The sequence below is a fragment of the Nycticebus coucang genome, chromosome 10 (assembly GCF_027406575.1).
Source record: "Nycticebus coucang isolate mNycCou1 chromosome 10, mNycCou1.pri, whole genome shotgun sequence".
Taxonomy (NCBI): domain Eukaryota; kingdom Metazoa; phylum Chordata; class Mammalia; order Primates; family Lorisidae; genus Nycticebus; species Nycticebus coucang.
The window spans coordinates 119,689,158-119,708,538 of NC_069789.1; the positions used below are offsets into that span (position 1 = coordinate 119,689,158).

At 51.1% G+C, this 19,381-nt stretch overlaps 2 protein-coding genes across 5 annotated transcripts; one reads left to right on the plus strand and one right to left on the minus strand.

The window, feature by feature from the left end:
• Positions 1-4,962: 4,962 nt before the first annotated feature.
• PPM1N (protein phosphatase, Mg2+/Mn2+ dependent 1N (putative)) lies at positions 4,963-8,666 on the minus strand. Of its 2 annotated transcripts, none has more exons than XM_053607100.1 (5): positions 7,498-8,656; positions 6,778-6,895; positions 6,600-6,705; positions 6,450-6,510; positions 4,963-5,288 (listed from the first exon to the last, which is right to left on the minus strand). In XM_053607100.1, exons 1-5 carry the CDS (start codon positions 8,425-8,427, stop codon positions 5,220-5,222), a joined length of 1,284 nt encoding a protein of 427 aa, XP_053463075.1. In that variant the 5' UTR covers positions 8,428-8,656; the 3' UTR covers positions 4,963-5,219. The 2 variants fall into 2 exon arrangements, 1 of the variants encoding a protein (XP_053463075.1); XR_008383199.1 differs by having other exon boundaries at positions 5,210-5,288; positions 6,600-6,685; positions 7,498-8,666.
• Positions 8,667-9,412: 746 nt separating this feature from the next.
• RTN2 (reticulon 2) lies at positions 9,413-17,959 on the plus strand. 3 transcript variants are annotated; one of them, XM_053607098.1, is made up of 11 exons: positions 9,434-9,666; positions 11,778-11,822; positions 11,913-12,044; positions 12,150-12,383; positions 12,482-12,736; positions 15,061-15,268; positions 15,645-15,783; positions 15,923-15,992; positions 16,118-16,164; positions 17,123-17,181; positions 17,464-17,959. In XM_053607098.1, the coding sequence occupies exons 1-11, from the start codon at positions 9,633-9,635 to the stop codon at positions 17,543-17,545; spliced, it is 1,305 nt and encodes a 434-aa protein (XP_053463073.1). In that variant the 5' UTR covers positions 9,434-9,632; the 3' UTR covers positions 17,546-17,959. The 3 variants fall into 3 exon arrangements, with proteins under 3 accessions (XP_053463072.1, XP_053463073.1, XP_053463074.1); XM_053607097.1 differs by having other exon boundaries at positions 9,413-9,666; positions 11,913-12,383; XM_053607099.1 differs by lacking the exons at positions 9,434-9,666; positions 11,778-11,822; positions 11,913-12,044; positions 12,150-12,383; positions 12,482-12,736 and adding an exon at positions 13,060-13,398.
• Positions 17,960-19,381: the final 1,422 nt, after the last annotated feature.

A 19,381-nucleotide genomic window follows, 5' to 3' on the forward strand; every position in this document is an offset into this window, starting at 1 on the left:
TAGAGTTGGTGCTGTGCCACTGAGTTGGACTCAGTGAAGTACATGAAGCTGTGGGGCTTCTGCTGGAAACTCTAGGGCAGGCATCCTCAAACTTTTTAAACAGGGGGCCAATTCACTGTCCCTCAGACGGTTGGAAGGCTGGACTATAGTTTAAAAAAAAAAACTATGAACAAATTCCTATGCACACTGCACATATCTTATTTTGAAGTAAAAAAACAAAACAGGAACAAATACAATCACACCACCTCTTGTGGCCCGGGGGCCGCAGTTTGAGGACCCCTGCTCCGGGCCCCCTCCCACTGGCCTGCACCTGCAGAGAGGCATCTACAGTGAGATCTTATTCCTGACAATGGCTGCTCTGGGCAAGGACCATGTGGACAGTAGCTTTTGATAAGAGGTACAAGTCTGCTTTTAACAAGCTGGCCAGCAGCATGGCCAAGGAAGAGCAGAAGCAGCAGTGAGCACAGATGCCCATCTCCAAGGCTATGCTGAGAATGTTTTACAGCAGCTCCAGAATGGTAGAGACCCTTAAGCTTTCCTTTCCATCCTAGGGTGGGGAGGTGAGAGGGAGAAAGGATTTTATTTTATTTTATTTTATTTTTTATTTTTTTGAGACAGAGCCTCAAGCTGTCGCCCTGGGTAGAGTGCCATAGCATCACAGCTCACAGCAACCTTCAACTCCTGGGCTCAAGCGAGTCTCCTGCCTCCACCTCCCAAGTAGCTGGGACTACAGACACCTGCCACAACACCCGTCTATTTTTTGGTTGCAGCTGTCATTGTTGTTTGGCGGCCAGGGGCTGGATTCTAACCCGCCAGCTCAGGTGTATGTGGCTGGCACCTTAGCTGCTTGAGCCACAGGCGCCGAGCCAAGAGAAAGGATTTTAGGCTCCAACTGGGGGCAGCAGAAAGAGGGACCCATTATTACCAAAAGTCATGATTCTCCTATCTCCACCCTGCCCAATTTATTTATGCTGATGTTAGGAGAGGCCTAGGAGTTGGTACTGCTCTGTTCCTCCCTTGTCCTATACCAGGAATTCCCCTCCAGGGTACCCATAGACCTACATTGACCTGGTCATTTTAGAAGTTTTTATTTTAAGGCCGAGGTGGGTGGATTGCTTGAACTCAGGAGTTCGCGACCAGCCTGAGCAAGAGAGAGACTCCATCTCTAAAGAATAGCCAAGCAGGGGTGGCGCCTGTGGCTCAGTGAGTAGGGTGCCAGCCCCATATACCGAGGGTGGCGGTTTCAAACCCAGCCCCAGCTGAACTGCAACCAAAAAACAGCCAGGTGTTGTGGCAGGCGCCAGTAGTCCCAGCTGCTCAGGGGGCTGAGTCAGGAGAATCGTGGAAGCCCAAGAGCTAGAGGTTGCTGTGAGTCCTGTGACATCATGACACTCTACCGAAGGCGGTAAAGTGAGACTGTCTCTACAAAAAAAAATAGCCAAGCAGGCTCGCGCCTGTAGCACAGTGGATGGCACCAGCCACATACACTGAAGTTGGTGGGTTCGAACCCTGCCTGGGCCGGCAGACCAGCAATGACAACTGCAACAGAAAATAGCTGGGCATTGTGGCAGGTGCCTATGGTCCCAGCTACTTGGGAGGCTGAGGCAAGAGAATTGCTTGAGTCCAAGAGTTTGAAGTTGCTGTGAGCTATGATGCTATCGCACTCTTATCAAGGACGACAAAGTGAAACTAAAAAAAAAAAAAGTTTTTATTTTAAGAAACAACTGGGCCAGGTGTGGTGGCTCACGCCTGTAGTCCCAGCGCTGTGGGAGGCCGAGGCAGGTGGATTGTCTGAGCTCAGAGATTCAAGACCAGTATGAGCAGCAGTGAGCCAGAGTAAGACTCCATCTCTACTAACAACATCAAAAACAGCAGCCAACACCGCCAGAGGAAGAAGAAAATCAACAAAAAAGGAGTACTTCAAACAAAGAAGAATGAACAAGCAAACTGAAATTAAAAAAAAACAAAAAAAAAAACAAAGAAACAACTGGAGGGCGGCACCTGTGGCTCAAAGGGGTAGAGCGCTGGCCCCATATGCCAGAGGTGGCGGGTTCAAACCCAGCCCTGGCCAAAACTGTAAAAAAAAAAAAGAAAGAAAAGAAAAGAAACAACTGGAAAGATGCTTACTACTGAGTCTTTGCCTTAAATGGAAGGAGGGATGTCATTCTCTACCCGTGATGGTCCTTCTTCCCTGGCATTCCTGAAGGAGCCCAAAGCTCTCCCATGTCTTTCTATCTTTCTTTCTTTTTTTTTTTTAGAAACAGAGTCTCACTTTATGGCCCTCGGGTAGAGTGCCGTGGCATCACACAGCTCACAGCAACCTCCAACTCCTGGGCTTAAGCGATTCTCTTGCCTCAGCCTCCCGAGCAGCTGGGACTACAGGCGCCCGCCACAACGCTCGGCTATTTTTCTGTTGTAGTTCGACCAGGGCCGGGTTTGAACCCGCCACCCTCGGCATATGGGGCCGGTGCCCTACCAACTGAGCCACAGGTGCCGCCCTCTTTCTATCTTTCTATCTCTGTCTATATTTTATTTATCGTGGAGCCACAGCCCCCTTGCTTAGGAGGTTCTTATGAAGAATGAGAAAAAGAGAAGGGAAATGGTCCAGTGGTTTGTAGCTCCTTGAAAGTCAGGCAGCAGAAGCTAGAGGAGTCCCAAAGACCCCTTAGGAAGAACTGGTACCCCCTCTAGTTCTAATCCTTGTCCATCCCACCTTGGGGAATGCCTCACCCTCCCAGATCCTTATTGCTCTGGGAGCAATAAGGATTATTCCCTGCAAATTTTTGTTGGATATAAATATAGTAAAAGCTGATTCTGTCTTTTTCAAAAAAAGAAAAGTGCTGGGCAGTAGCTAAAAAGAATAAGGTATGCAAATGACAGCAAAGAGTCTTCAACATATTACTGAATGAAAAATACCCAAGTTGCTTAATGATACACTGTTATGAAAAAGAAATAAATGAAATATGTAAGGTACCATATACATGTGGGCCCATGCAGAGTAAAAGGTCTAGAAAAAGCAACTCAAATTAATTGCAGGAGCTACCTCTGGGATGGGAAGTGGGATTGTAGGGAATCTGGTGGTCACAGAGATCCCAAGGGTCATGTTGAAAATGGCAAATCAGGCCAAGCATGGTGACTTATGCCTGTAATCCCAGCACTCTGGGAGGCTGAAGCAGATGATTGCTTGAGCTCAGGAATTCAAGACCCTGTCTCTACTAAAAATAGGAAAACTAGCTGAGTGCTGTGATGGGCACCTATAGTCCTAGCTACTAAGGAGGCTTAGGCAAGAGGATCACTTGAGCCCAAGAGTTTGAGGTTGCTGTGAGCTGTGACACCATGACACCCCACCCAGGGTGACTTAGTGAGACTCTGTCTCAATAAAAAAAAATAAAAGAAAAAAATGGCAAATCCAATCCTGCTTCTGGGCCTTGCACTGACTGTTCCCTACAACTTAATATGTTCTTTTCTGGAGTATTTGCATAGCTGACTTCTTTTCTGTTAAGTCTCTGCTCAATTGTCCCCTTCTCAGAGACCTTCCCTGATCTCCCTTTAAAGCAGCACCCCAAGATAGAAAAGGAAGTGGCCAAAGGGCAGAGGATAGAGAACGATTTTTCTTTTTTTTTTTGTAGAGACAGAGTTTCACTTTATTGCCCTCGGTAGAGTGCCGTGGCGTCACACAGCTCACAGCAACCTCCAACTCCTGGGCTTAGAAGATTCTCCTGCCTCAGCCTCCCGAGTAGCTGGGACTACAGGCGCCCGCCACAATGCCCGGCTATTTTTTTGTTGCAGTTTGGCCGGGGCTGGGCCTGAACCCGCCACCCTCGGTACATGGGGCCGGCGCCCTGCTGACTGAGCCACAGGCGCCGCCAGAGAACGATTTTTCATTGTATACTATCCTGTACTCTTTGCATTTCAAACCAAGTGAATTCATTACCCACTCAAAAGCTAAATGAATACATTAAAAATTAAAAATGTGAAATTAATAAACCCAAAGTAGCTCCCCTAGACATTTACTTATATCCTGTGTTTTATTTTCCTTGAGATACTTGTCCATGTGTGAGACTGTGGGAGGCAGAAGGTTGGGGCCCATAGGGAACCCCAACATGAGATGATTTTCTTTTCTTTTTTTTTTTTTGAGACAGAATCTTACCATGTGCCCTCAGTAAAATGCCATAGCATCACAGCTCACAGCAATCTCAAACTCATGGGCTTAAGCAATTCTCTTGCCTCATCCTCCCAAGTAGCTGGGATTATAGGCGCCCACCACAATGCCTGGCTATTTTTGTTGTTGCAGTTGACATTGTTTTTTTTTTTTTTTTTGTAGAGACAGAGTCTCACTGTACCACCCTCAGGTAGAGTGCCGTGGTGTCACACGGCCCACAGCAACTTCTAACTCTTGGGCCCAAGCTATTCTCTTGCCTCAGCCTCCCGAGCAGCTGGGACCACAGGCGCCTGCCACAACGCCCGGCTATTTTTTTGTTGCAGTTTGGCTGGGGCTGGGTTTGAACCCGCCACCCTCGGCACATGGGGCCGGTGCCCTACTCACTGAGCCACAGGCGCCGCCCGACATTGTTGTTTTAGCTGGCCCAGGCTGGGTTTGAACCCACCAGCCTCGATATATGTGGCTGGTGCCCTATCCACTGAGCTACAGGTGCCACCCAGATGACTTTATTTTCTGATTTCCTTGTTTGCTACTATCTCTCCCAACTGAGGAGGTCTGCTCCATAGGGCAAGGATCTTTATGGACTGGCCTGGTTCATGGCTGTGCCTGGGCCTTGGCATACAGGAAATGTTCAATATATATAGGCAAATAATGTTTGTTTTTTAAATGACTATGTATTTGGAATCACTTATGTAATTAAAATTTAATAAAAACTTTCCCCTATGTCCCTTCAACAACAGATGAAAAATAGGAAGGAAAAAGGTTATTGAACTGGGGTGATCACTCAGGATCTGTTCAGCTCTAAATATTTCAAAAATCTTTGGCTGTTTTTTTGTTTGTTTGTTTGTTTTTTCTGGTATAGATGGTGGTGGAATTTCCCTTCTCATAAGACTTTTCTGTGAGGAAGAAGTAGGAAAAGGGGAAATAAGCATTCTGGGGTTCTTCCATCAGCTTGTCTTCCTTCCTCTGGTCTATGTAGCTGGGGAAGGGGGCACTTTTACTCCTGGGTTTTGTTGAGGCCCCAGTTGACTGTTCGGTTCCCAAAGGTCAACAGCCGTCAGACTTCCAAGTCCAAGACAGAGCCCGAATGGGTGCCAGTGAGCTTCCCAGCCTCATCTTGCCCTTTCTGTAACATAAAATGTGGAAAAAAGTGAATAAGAATCCCTTCTTGTCTCTCAGCACCTACTCCCCTGCCTCTGGAAGCAGCACTCCTAACTTTCCTTTGGAGGGACCAACACAGCCCATCTAAGTCCATCACGCTTTGGGTGGAGTAGACCCCAACCCCAAAGATAGGCTTGGGCACATGACCCTAGGCTGGCCAATCAGAGAGACACAGTAATTTGTCAGGCACGTTACCCTGCATGGCCAATGAGAACCAGTCCTGGGACCACCACAGCAACTGCTGGGAAATTGGTGAGTTATCTCCCTCCCTTGAGGGATGTCAGGCTGGTGGGATGTCCACCTGGACTCAATTCTCTACTATTTCATGAGAGGCCCTGCAAGGAAATGAGAGACCCTGCAAGGGAATGACACCAACTCAGAGGAAGTAAAACTAAGAGATGGTTCCTGATGACATCCTTTGACAACTGGATGCAGCCATGACTTAAGGCCCTGAACTCTTCAATCACATGACCCAGTAAATTCCATTTTGCTTTCTCAGGTTGAATTGGGTCTTTGTCACTCACAACTCAAAGAATGCTGAAAAATACCTCCTTATGCTGCTAAGAAATTATCAACAATGCCCCCTCATCCACATGATAATAACCAGGCTTCCTTCTCTGCTATGCAAAGGACTTGGGGCTCTGCGCCCAGCTTCCTCCTTCACATTTCCTCCCTGGCCCCCACCCAATACCTTGGTCCACTGCCACCTCTTCAGTCATTTCCAAAATCTCCTTGGCTATCTGGGCCCAATTACAGCCTCTCTGGTCTAAGACCTACACCATACTCAGAGATGTCCTGATGTGTATCTGCTGTGCATTCAGTCCTTGGAATTGGTTATTAACATTCCTTGAATTTTTCTGCCTAGATGGAGGCATGTGCTTGGGATATGAGGTTTTGTAGAACATTATAGGGGCGACCTTTCTTGGGAGGGAAACACAGTTTCTTCTCTGCATCCTCCCATCACATCTAGCACAATGCTTCAGGACCAGAGCGAGAAGATATTAATGAATCAGGCAAGACCCTTGTTTTTACTGGCTTTAATTTCCCCACCACTAAGAGAGGCGGAGGGGGGAGGGGCTGGATTACATGCTCCCAAGAGAAACATTTGAGGACACAGGGTCCTTACCTCCCAGCACTCTCTTGAGGACTGGCAGAACTGAGAATAAGCTTCAGCGATGATGGTGGCCCTGGAGAGCAAAGGAAGGTCCTCAGAAAGGGACCCTTCTCCTACCACCCCACCCTTCATTACACCCCACTCCAGCCCACCCTAACTCACTTGCAGTACAGCCCTCCCCCAGGAGGTAAATCTGCGATGTCTTCTGAGGCCAGAGTCCTAAAAACACTGTTTAGGCTGGGGGGCTCCTGAGCAGAGGCACACAGCTCTGAGAAAAAGGCAAGAATTACGGGAAGAGTGCCTTGTCAACCACCCCTCCCACTCAGGGTGCCCTGCTCACCAGCAACTCTGTCACCTAGGGTTGTGTCCAGCGCCAGCTCCCTCCTGATGGCCTCCTCACAAGGTCTGGGAGCCCCTGGGAAGCAGACCAGGATGCAGGTCATGTTGTCCAGGCTGCCCTGAAGAGGGTGGAGAAAAGGGAGCCAGTGGGATATAGTTGAAGGCAGAGATTCTCCAACAATCCCGGTATTCAAGTCCCCCCTTCCTCATTCTGGTTATTCTCCTTTCTTTTAGGTCCCACCTATCAGCCAATTCTCTCTAACTTGGTTCAATTCCTTAGGTCACGCTCGCCACCCCTAAACTCTTCCTATTAAAAGATAACCAGGCTCCTACTCTGAAGTTCCGCCCACTCTACTGTCTACCTGCTCTTCCATCTTTCAGCACTAATCTTACTTCTGGCCCTGCTTTCCACCGGCCTACAACCGGCGCATTCCAAAAGACCACGCCCCTTCTCTTAAGCTCCTCCCACCAACCTGCTGCTCTTCCCCAGAGCCTCAAGGAAGCCGCCCGGCTCCGCTGTCGCAGTATTTTGGCTCTGTCCTTTCCAGCAGACCACGCCCTTCAGTTGAGCAGGAGGCAGGCGGGAGGGCAGCTTTATTCTAGTTTTTACTCCGCTAGCTTTACTGTATCCTCTCCATCAAAGCTCCTCTTCCCCTAAACCCTGATTTCTTGCCCGGGTAGTGCACCAAGCTTCCATAATACCATGCCCCACCCCCAGGACCTTGCACAGACACGTGTCCAACAGCTGCGCGCAAAGAAGCTCTGGGGCCAGGCCTAAACGGAGACGCGAAGCTACCAGCCCGGCCAGATCAACACCAGATATAGCGTCCCACACGCCGTCAGAGGCCAGGACCATGAACTCGTCCTCAGCTTGGCGTGCCAGTGCGGTCACTTCAGGCTCCGCGGAAACGAGCTGCAGCTCTGGGGGCCTCCCCGGAGCCTCCTTGTAAGCAAAGTCGCCTAGTGCTCGCGACACGGCCAGAGAGCCCTCGATGCGCCGGCGGCAGATGGTGCCGCCCGCGTCGTGGATGCGCTCCCGTTCCCGGGGACGGAAAGGTCGGTGGTCCTCGGTGCAGAAGGCCACAGCGCCGGCGCGGCTCAGCACCCCGCGAGAGTCACCGCAGTGCGCCAGGTATAGAAAGAGCGGAGAGACGAGCAATGCCACAGCCGTGGAGCCGCCCTGTTCGCCGCGGGGCCAGAGCGAGCGCAGGCGCTCATCTGCGCTCAAGAAGGCTCTGCGCAGCGCCCAGCGTACACCCTCGGGCTCGACAGGTGTCGGGCCCAGCGCCTCGATCACGTGGCCTGGCAGATGGCGCGCACCAAAGCGAGCAGCTCGCGCCCCGCCGTGGCCGTCGAGTACAGCAAAGAAAGCCCAGCCCGGGGGCAGCTCGGGTAACGCGAGCCAAGCGCAGTGCGCGTCCTCCATGCGTGCGCGCCAGCCCTGAGCTGCGCTTGCCCCGAAGCGCAGGCCCCAAGACGCCGCGGCACCCCCGTGTGGCTTCTGGGCGCAGCGCGGCGCAGTCAGGAGAGACTGAGACAGGTCGAGGGCCCGGCGCCCCGCCTCCCCCTCCTCATCTTCCTCCTCTTCCCCCTCCTTTTCCTTGCGAGTAGGTCGGAGGAGACGCTCCAGCCAGCGAGCAAGGGCAGCCATCGCTCAACCCTGGATCAGAAAGGCTATACCCGCCCCCCCCCCAATTAATCCCCTCCGCTGTGAGATTTTAAACTATCTAAATCTCCTTCCTGTCCCTTGACCTCAACTTAAGTCGGATCACTAGAATGATTTGTACCTCTGGTGTTCTGTCCCGCAACTTCGAACTGGAATTTTGTCACACACTATTATACATCATCATTTCCAATTTACGGAAGAGGAAACCGAGTTACAGAAGACAGAAACGGTGTTACTGGGAAATTAACTTTAGATTTTGTGTTCTCAATACTACATGAATGGTTTTAGGTACCAACCCTGCTCAGTCCAAGTTCTACCCAACTCAGCCTCCAGCCTCAAAACCTTTAAATACTGTACTTTTTTTAGTTCGACCGACCCCTTCCCTCTGTCTCTCACCCCTTAGGTTGCTTTCTCTTTCAAGTTGTCCCTATCCCTTCATGCACACAGCCTCAGTCAGGCCCTTCCACTTTTCTCAGTCCAGGCTTCACACTTCTACCTGCGACTCGTCCAGTTATTTGAATAACTATAAATTGCTTTAGTCCCACGGAGTCTGAGTTCCTCCCCCTTCCTGAAAAGTTTGAACCGTTTCTTCCCGCCCCCTTTCGCACTGCCGCTGCGAAACTGGGCTCGGAATTAACCTAAGAGACTTGATTTTATTCCCTTTTCAATGACACCCCTAGCTACAGCCCAACACATTCTGAGATCCAGGCCCCCATCTTCTTGCCAACTCTCCTTCACCATTTTCTCCCTGGCCCCTCCCCTTACTCTACCCCCCTCCCTTCTTTCCCTTAAGGCAGCTCCTCATTCAGTGTAGACTTCTCTTTCTGGCCCACTCACCTACCCTCTTTGCTTCCCCCCTCTAGTAAAAAAGCCACGCCCTTCCCACGCGAGCTCCTCGGCGTTTCCCCGCCCCCTCGCCCTCCCTCAGGTCCCACCCCGCCTGTCTTCTGGCCCCGCCCCGGCCCCGCGCTGCAGTGCCGTCCCACCGCTGCCCCGCCCGCCCCGGACGAGCCAAGCTGAGCAGAGGGCGGCGGCGGCAGCGGCGGCGGCTGCTGGGGCGGTCGCGGAGGAGGAGGCGGCGAGGATGGCGGCGGCGGCGTGGGCGCGGCGGCGATGAGCTCCAGCGGCCCCAGGCCCAGGGCGGCGCGGCCGGAGTGGGCGGGGGTCCCGATGCAGGCCCGAGGGGGGCCATGGGGCAGGTCCTGCCGGTCTTCGCCCACTGCAGTGAGTAGAGGGAGGCTCGGGCCTGGTGTGGAGCCCAGAGGCCCGGGTGGGGTCCTCCCGGTATCCCTTCCGCGCCCAGCAGCGGGAGAGCTGGGATGGAGGGAGGAGGCGAAGGAGACAAAGGGAGCTCTCCCCTCCCCCCGCTCTGTGGCCAGCGATGGGGGCAGCCTGACCCGGAGGACCCGGGTGAAGCAGGGCGGAGGTAGGGGGCACTGAGATATCTGGCGAGGAGCGCGCTGGGCGCTGGGATGTACCACCCGGCCCCGCCCGGGAATGAGGGCTAGCGCTAGGAGCTGTCCCCAGGCTCTGGTGCTGGCCGCAGCTGGTTGGGTGAGGGTTGAACGGAGGGGTAGAGCCAGGATGGAGAAGAGGGGTCGGACTCCCCATCACTTGTCTTCGAATCCTACTCCTGTTTTGTGCCCAAGAGGCACTCCGACTTCGCCCAAATTATCCAATCCCCTGGCCCTCCCGGAAAACAGCCATCCTTGGGTTGGGGCAAGGACTTAAGAGTCCTTAGCAGACTTTACTGCTGATTAGTGGTAACCCTGTGGAAGACACACTCCGCTCCAGGCCTGAGGAAACGAGGTAGGGGCGGGGGCGTCAGATTTTGGTTTCCAAACAGTATTGAGCATCTTCTTGTGTGCAAAGCCCCTGGTTAGCTCTGGAGGGCTGGATTCCCAGTTGAAAACTCTTGGCCTCATCCTCGTGATCTCTGAACTCCAGACTGTAACAGTCCATGTCAACTATTCTCTGTCCCACACTCTGGGGTCTGACAAGTGGGGATTTCCACGATCTTAGATTTAGCTACTTGAATGTCTTCAGTATCCATATGCCAAAATTCTAAGAATTTGTGATTTCAGTGTGTTAAGAGTATCATTCTCACATTCTCAGATCTTGTCCTTACTTTGGATTACAAGCAGAGGACCTGCTGATCCACCCCCCTCTTACCTCTCTGTGCTCATCTCCCACCCCTCTCCCAATCAGTTGCTCTGCTCTAGTCACACCTTCACACCTCTCTGTTCTTTAGATATGCCAAGCATAATGCCTGTACACTGCCTTTCCCCTCTGCAAGTAGACATCTGGAAGACTTCTTCCCTAGATATCTGCATGGCTCCCTCACTTCATTGAGGTCTCTGTTCAAACAGTTTATCAGAGAAACCTTCCTGACCATGCTGTCTGAAACAGCACCCCTTTATTTACTTTCTTCTTCTTCTCCTCCTCCTCCTCCTTCTTCTTCTGTCTCACTTTGTATACCTCAGTAGAGTGCTGTGGCATCACAGCTCACAGCAACCTCTAGCTCTTGGGCTTAGCAATTCCCTTGCACCAGCCTCCAGAGTAGCTTGGACCACAGGCGCCCGCCACAGCACCTGGCTAATTTTTTGTTGCAGTTTGGTTGGGGCCGGGTTTGAACCCACCACCCTCGGTATATAGGGCCAGGGTCCTACCCACTGAGCCACAGGCACCGCCCAGCACCTCTTTACTTTCAAGAGTACCTTGCATTATTTTACTCCACACATTCATCCGAATCCAACATCATATATTCACTTGTTTATTGTCTGTCTCTTCTGTAGAGTGTTAGCTCTACGACAGCCAGGATTTTGTATATTTTATTCACAGCTGTATCTCTCAGGCCTAGAACGGTGCCTGGAATATAATAGGTGTTCGATAAATGGCTATTGAAAGAATGAATTGAAACTTTCTAAGATGACTAATTTAAGGATTCTACGATTAAGATTCCTGCTTTTGCACTTCTAAGACTCAGCTTCTGATGGCAGTGATATCACAGTCTGTATGCAGAATGTTCTAAAAGTGCCATGATTCAAATCTCCAGTAGAACCTCTGTAAGTTGACCATCCAAGGAATTGTAACAAACAGAGGTCAACATACAGAGGCGATCAACATAAGGAACTAGGCCTACTTTACTGATACATGTGGTGCATGTCTAGTTTATAAAAATTAGGTCAACTTAAGGAGGTGGTCAATATAGGGAGGTGGTCAACTATGGAGGTCCCATGTATTCTGAGATTCCTTAATTCGTACCAGGACTGGCACACTTCTGTGATTCGGACAGTCTAAGCTTTTAAGAGTCTTGGATTCTTTCTCTCATGCAGAAGAAGCTCCATCTACAGCCTCCTCTACTCCTGATTCCACAGAAGGTAAGTGAGTGAGGAGGAAGTGAGGGTGTCACTGCTAGGTAGGTCAGGGTTCTTCTCAGAGAAGCTTATATGGCTCTCCACCCACTGCAGGAGGGAACGACGACTCAGATTTTCGGGACCTGCACACAGCCCGGGAATTCTCGGAGGACGAGGAGGAGGAGACTACTTCGCAGGACTGGGGTACCCCCCGGGAGCTGACCTTCTCCTACATAGCTTTCGATGGTATAGTGGGCTCCGGGGGACGCAGGGATTCAGCAGCCCGACGCCCCCGGCCTCAAGGCCGCTCAGTCTCAGAACCACGAGATCCTCACCCTCAGCCTGGCCTAGGAGACAGCTTGGAGAGCATCCCCAGCCTGAGCCAATCCCCAGAGCCCGGACGCCGCGGTGACCCTGATACCGCTCCTCCGGCTGAGCGCCCCCTGGAGGACCTGAGGCTCCGGCTGGACCAGCTGGGTTGGGCGGCCCGGGGAGCGGGATCTGGGGAGGATTCTGCCACCAGTAGCTCCACCCCGCTGGAAGACGAGGAACCCAACGGATCGGAGGCTGGAGAAGTTGGGGAAGGTGAGATGTCCCAAGTGCTGGGACCAAAGCCAAGAGGGGTGGGTGGTCTCCAGGGCACTTCCAAGGAGAAAGCTCATGGCTTCTCTCTACTGCGCCAGCTCTGGACCGACATCTCCCACTTGCTCAGTCCTCACCACCAGAGGTCTTGACTACCCAGTTCAGTCCGGACTCTGGGAGCCCCCAGGCTGCTACTCCGTCCCCACCTGGATCTCGAGATTCGAACTCTGGTCCTGATGAGCGCTCGCTGGAAGTGGAAGAACAGCTGTGGGAGCCTCTGGAGCCGGAGTCAATCAGGGGACAGTGCCTGGATAGAACGGACCAATCAGCATTCGCTTTGGGGCCACACCTTCTAGGTAAGCAACCTAGTTCCACCGGACTATAGCTAGGTAAAGGGTGTGAGGATTGGAATTTGAAGGGACCAACCTCGCAAAGGAACAGAGGGTAGTGGAGAAGGGAAGAGGTATTGTTATTGTCTAAACATAAACTCCGGCCTTTTAAAATATTTCCTGTTATACGAGATTACAATTGGCTTTTTCTATGTGGTTTCTCCGCCCACTTTAGAGTTAGTCCTTCTTCAAGCATTTGGATTGGCCAATTGCTAATAAAATAATCCTCCGCCTTTGGAGTGCTCCCTCTAGGGGTTGATTTTGTATAGACGAAATCCGTGAAAAACTAAGGTTTTCTCCTATATGTGGCCGTGAGACATTTGCAAGTAAACTGCATGCTCTTTTCCTTGAATATATCTATCGGCCAGTTGTAAAGAGACCAGCCTTACTTTAAAATATGCTCCGCCCCTAGGAATGGCCAAGGGTTGGTCATAGACATTGCTGCTTTGGGGCTGTTTACTAGAATTCCAATTTTGGAAATGTCCCCACCTCTATGGATAGCCATTGGCTGAGTACAAAGGGGACCCGCCCCCCTATTCCCTTCCTGTGGGTTCCACTGAAGTGGTCAAAATCCCCGAGAAGCAGCAGTGTCCGTAACCTGTCACTCGGAGCCGAGATGGGGAGTAAAGGTAGGCTTGCGGGGCCGGGTGGACTCGGGCTGGGGGCCGGCGGAAAGGGTCCAAATTCGCCCTATCTCCCTGAAATCTGGAACATATGCCCTGTTGGTCTGATTCCCCAGTGCTGCAGGCTGGGTCTAGGGGATTACAGGGGCGTCTAGGGAGGGCGGGGAGGGAGCGTGGGGTCCCCTCTTCTCCGAGCCAAGGCTTTGGGGGCCAGGAACAGGGAGGCCCCCTCCCCCAGCTTTGAGCCCAGGCGGCGCTGTCACTCAGAGGCTGGATGGGCCAGCACAGCTGCTGGGTGAGGCCCCCTCCCGCCAGCGTGCCTAAACTTAGCCCCCGCCTCAGGCGACCCGGCCCCTCCCCCACTCACTGGCGCGGGCCTCTTTGCGCCTGTTGCAGGGGGCCCCCTGCCTTACTCAGAGGTAAATGGGACATGAGCGTACTGAAACGAGGGAGGCCAGCCTCAGAGCGGGGTGGGTGGGATGGTTATGTTTGATTGCGGGGAGAGTGGGAAAACGGAGAAGAAATAGTAAAGTATTCTATTCTATTCTAAGGTCAGGACTCACACGGGCGCGGATTTTAAATGTTTAGATGGATGCGATGAAACGCTGGGGTCCAGAGGTTACTGGTCGAGGTTCAGATTGGGCTTGGGAGATGAGTTTAGGGTCTCAAAAGGGACAGAAATTTGAATTAGGGCTTACAAAGGAATATGGTGTATTAATACATTTAGGATATAGAAAAATGTGTTGGTTAGGGTATTAAGGAGATATAACTTTATACCTATTGGGTTGGCAAAAGTTTAAAAACAATAATAATAGTAAGCAATCTGACAAAGTTTATGACTTTTAAAAAATACATAACCAGTCCACCCAGCAGTTCTAACCCTGGAAAATAGAAGCTGCAGGAAGTAAGAATATCTGTAAAAGGGTGTCGCTTGCAGCACTCTTAGGAGAGGAGTTAGGCAACAAAGTGAAGATGCCATGGCTAAATAAAATGAATGATGGCACAGCCACACTGCACACTAACATATATTCTTAAAAAGAATGAATTAAGAGCTATTCATAGAAGGAATTTTAGGAGGAAAACTGGAGTGAGAGACACATGATACAGAAAAGTGTTCTACTTTCAAGTCCATGTGTAAATCATATGGAGAGGAGGAAGATCAAGAGGTTTGCTAGATGGTTAACTTTCATTTTCCAGGAGAAGAAGGGAGACAAGCACAGAAAACAAGAGGCCACTAAAAATTGGAAATAGGGTTAGGATCCAACAGGTGTGTCAAGAAGTCATGGACATGGCTCAGCGCCTGTGGCTCAAGCCGCTAAAGCGCCAGCCACATACACCTGTGCTGGAGGGTTCAAATCCAGCCTGGGCCCACCAAACAACAACGATGGCTGCAACCAAAAAATAGCCGGGCATTGTGGCAGGTGCCTGTAGACCCAGCTACTTGGGAGGTGGAGGCAGGAGACTCACTTGAGCCCAGGAGTTGGAGGTTGCTATGAGTTGTGATGCCACAGCACTCTACTCAGGGCAACAGCTTGAGGCTCTGTCTCAAAAAAAAATTTAAACAATAAATAAATAAATAAAAAAGAAGTCATGGACAGAAAATAGGAGGTGAAAAGATCAGTGAGGTCAGGTACAAGCCCCAGCCTGATGCCCCCCACCCCTCCACAGTGGCGGACCTGCTGTACTGGAAGGACACGAGGACGTCGGGAGTGGTCTTCACAGGCCTCATGGTCTCCCTCCTCTGCCTCCTGCACTTTAGCATCGTGTCTGTGACCGCCCACGTGGCTCTGTTGCTGCTCTGCGGCACCATCTCTCTCAGGGTTTACCGCAAAGTGCTGCAGGCCGTGCACCGGGGGGATGGAGCCAACCCTTTCCAGTGAGAACCCCTGGCCCCTGACCCTAAGCCCTGTCAGATCCCATTGCTGACCGATGACCTCAAATCAGACATTAACTCTTACCCTGGCCCCGAACCATCCTCATCTTTTTTTCATGCTGATCCTCTACCCTACCCTCAACCCTAATCTCTGATCCTAATTTTGTACATTTAATCCTTGATCTCTTCTCCTCACCTTGACCTTGAGCCCAACTCTCTACACCTGGTTCCTCTGATGTATCCCTCAGTCCTAATTCTGTTCTTCTACCAAACCTGCATTTCTTGCCCTCTTGTAGCCACCTCTCCAACACACACACACACCAAACACCATTCAGAGTTCATCACCACTAAGTCACCCCACGCCCGTTTTTACCCTCAGGGCTTACCTGGATGTGGACCTAACCCTGACTGGAGAGCAGACAGAACATTTATCCCAGCAGATTGCCTCCCACTTGGTCTCTACAGCTACCCAGCTGCGGCATTTCTTCCTGGTAGAAGACCTCGTAGATTCCCTCAAGGTGCCCTGAAGTACTCACCCCCTCCTGGGTTCCCAACATTCACCTCTGTGCCCCTAGAAGGGTGGGAGGGCCATTGCTGGGTAAATTCACAGCTTGGGAGTGCCCTGTGGGCACTGCTCACCCTCTCCCTCACCCCCAGCTGGCCCTTCTCTTCTACATCTTGACCTTCGTGGGTGCCATCTTCAATGGTTTGACTCTTCTCATTCTGGGTGAGCTGAGAAGGCTGTGGGGACAAGGTGGGGAGCAGGGCTGTTGGGGTGTGGTGGAGGACAGAGCTTCCGATGGAGTTATTTATCTCCTGGGAGCATCCTGACGTCCATCTCTGTGCCCGCAGGAGTGATCGGTTTATTCACCGTCCCCCTGCTATACCGGCAGCACCAGGTGAGCCTTCAGTTGCCCACACCCCAGCAGACAGAGTGATCTGACTGCCTCTCTTCCTGCACCTGGGTCCCATTGATGAAGTCCCAGTTAGACACTGGTATTCTGGCTGTTATGCCCCCTCAATAGAGCTAGATTCTAACTATTAATATGTTTCAAGAGCTAGAGGCAGGCATTTTGACTGACGTCCCCTGACAGAGCCAGAACTCTTCTGACATACCCCAACTCACAAGAGGTGGACTAACTAGTGCTCCTACCTGATGATGAATGCCATCTAAGTGGCATTTCCTAGCCAGAGAGAGACAGCCTTACCAATGTCTTCTTTCTCTGACCCACCTTAAAGTTGAACAACCTTCATTCCAGCCAGAAAATAGACAGAGATTAATGCCTTCTCTCTCTGATACTGCCAGAGACTGACAAACACACATTCCATTTGAAGACAGACAGACTGATGCCATCTCCACACATAATCTTGGTCTGACACCCATCTCAGCCAAAAACAGGCATACTGACTGAAGCCCTGACCCCTGAAACAGTGAGGGACATCACATGTCAGTCAAATTCTGGTGGGATGGCTGTTGTCCACAACGAAGCCCCTGCTTGACATAAGCCGGACTGACTGACATTCATCTCAACCAGAGACAGGCAGATAGACAATGGACCAACACTCCCTTCCCCAGGACAGCTCATGCTGACAAAGTCCCAGACTCACAAAGTCAACTCATGCTGTAAAAAAACTAGTATTTAAGTCAATCCACACAGGGACCCCACACAGAGGGAGGGTGACCCCCCATACAGAGGGAGGGCCCCAACGACTGACCCTATGATTAGCATCTCTGACTTCTAATGTATTTTATTAGGCTTAGAGTTGAGGGTGGAGTGATGAGCCACACCCCACAACTCCTGATTTGGGGGTGAGGGGAAACAGCAGGCTTTGTTCACCCCTTCTTTGTTTCCCCAGGCCCAGATCGACCAGTATGTGGGGTTGGTGAACAATCAGTTGAGCCACATCAAAGCTAAGTAAGGGCATGGAATGGAGATGGGTAGGAGGGGGCAGGTGGGAGCTTGGGATCCTTTTCCTTCTTCACTGCCTGACCCCAGATTTCCTGGGGTTGCTGGACTGTTACTTCAACACCTTGAAAGAACCCCTTCTCAGAGAAGGGTGGGAGATAATTCCAAAATGGGCCATTAGGTGGAGGGCAGGGGCAGGCTTCGGGCAGTCAGCTAGTGCCCGCCCCCCATCCAGCTCTCCCCTTAGATACCTACCTCGTCTCTTCATGACCCCACTTGTTTCTCCCTCAGGATCCGAGCTAAAATCCCAGGGACCGGAGCTCTTGCCTCTGCAGCAGCCACAGTCTCTGGATCTAAAGCCAAAGCCGAATGAGAAGGGTGTCTCTGCCTTCGGGACACCTGCCCCCACCCCCAGCAGCTCTATGTCCACCTCCATCTCCCATCCCTCCCCAATCTATCTCCTTCTAGGCGGAGCCATTTCCTGGTGGGTGTCAGAACACTCACGCTAGGGAAATTGTGCAAGTTGCCTGAGCGGGCAGGACTACGTTTCCCAAGAGGCTCTGTTCCAGGAATCCAGGAAAGGCGAGGCACCTCGGCCGCGGTGCCTACTGGGACTTGTAGTTGACTAGACCCGGCATCGCCCTGAACTTCTGTAATCCCGCCGCTGGAGGCGCCCTGAAGTGTTGGTGTCTCCTGGACACCACTAGCCCCGACGCTGGGGCTTTGCATGGGGCCCAAGGGAGGCCTGAGCTTGGATTTACACTGTAATAAAAACTCCTATGGAAAACCCAAGGCCTCCTGTATTTCCAGATCCCTCCAGTTTAACTTCCTGCACTGAAAAGCACTTAAGCGATACTCCAGGAGAACCTTCCCTGTCTCTGGGGAGGAAGTCTCTGCCACCTTCTATTTAGGTTATGAAATGATTGAAGGGAAGATGGTGAGAGAGCACCCATTCCAGGGCTAGCCAAGCCTTGATAGTCACTTTCTATGCCTGTGCTCAAACCCCACACTCCGCCTCTGTGCAACCACCTCACCTGAGCCCAGACCCATGTGTCATGTGGCCTCTGGATGCCCTCCACCCCCAGACGTATGAAAACTTCTTCCTCATCCTACCTAATTTCCAACTCAGAGATGTCTCACTGCCTACATTGTCACCAGGCCAGATACCCAGATCTGGCCGGGACTCCTACTCTCTCACCTCCCACATTGAATCAGTCACGAAGCCATGTTTATTCTACCTTATAAATGTCTCTCATCCTCCCACTTCTCTCCATCTCAACTACTTTGGGGCCAAGTACAGGGCCCAATGGCCTCTCTGTGCCTCAGCTTCCAAAATCATAAGCTGGGTCATAAGCTGAAGTCTAAAAGTCCACAGACCTGGGTTTGAATCCCAGCTCTGAATCCCAGCTCTACTACCTCTTTGCTGCGTGACCTTGAGCAAGTGACTTCACCTCTCAAAGCCTCAGTTTCCTCAAGTGAAAAATTGTTACCATAACTATACCTACATATAAAGCCCTTAGCACAGACACAGGACCTGCACATAATACATCATGGTTATGACATTATTTCCCAAATTTCAGTCCTTCCCTCATGACTTTCCACTATTTACTGAACATTTTTCTTTGAATGGGTTTATTATTTAAAAATATAACTATGTTTTGGCGGCGCCTGTGGCTCAAAGGAGTAGGGCACTGGCCCCATATGCCGGAGGTGGCAGGTTCAAACCCAGCCCCGGCCAACAACAACAACAAAATATATATATATATAACTATGTTTTTCAAAAAGAACTGTTACTTCACCACCTTGAAAGAAGCTGGTACTGCTTGCTAGATATAGAAGATACTAAAAATAAATATCAACAAAAATATTAACATTTGAAATATTTGTTCATGAATCGCCTAAAATCATCTCACTTGCCCCTAGTGACACTTGTCACATTTTAGGAGATAGATAATAACATTCCAAGGAGTAGTTACAGCCTCAAAATTTCCATACTGGTAGCAGTAACTATCTAACTAAAACAAAGAGGGCTTAGGGAGCCTATATCAAATCTGGATTTGCCAAACAGGAATAATATTTTAAAATTTCAAATTAAAGGGCAGCACCTGTGGCTCATTGAGTAGGGCGCCGGCCCCATATACCAAGGGTGGTGGGTTCAAACCCAGCCCCGGCCAAACTGCAACAAAAAAAAATAGCTGGGCGTTGTAGC

Bases quoted from the DNA above. Each gene is read 5' to 3' on its own strand.
- PPM1N (XM_053607100.1), bottom strand. From the start codon at position 8,427: ATGGCTGCCCTTGCTCGCTGGCTGGAGCGTCTCCTCCGACCTACTCGC. The intron at 6,511-6,599 runs GTGAGTTAGGGT...TTTGCTCTCCAG, and splicing joins GGGGGAGGGCTGTACTGCAA to GGCCACCATCATCGCTGAAG. The intron at 5,289-6,449 runs GTAAGGACCCTG...TTTATGTTACAG, and splicing joins CCTCAAGAGAGTGCTGGGAG to AAAGGGCAAGATGAGGCTGG.
- RTN2 (XM_053607097.1), top strand. From the start codon at position 9,633: ATGGGGCAGGTCCTGCCGGTCTTCGCCCACTGCA. The intron at 9,667-11,777 runs GTGAGTAGAGGG...TCTCTCATGCAG, and splicing joins GCCGGTCTTCGCCCACTGCA to AAGAAGCTCCATCTACAGCC. The intron at 15,269-15,644 runs GTGAGAACCCCT...TTTTACCCTCAG, and splicing joins GATGGAGCCAACCCTTTCCA to GGCTTACCTGGATGTGGACC.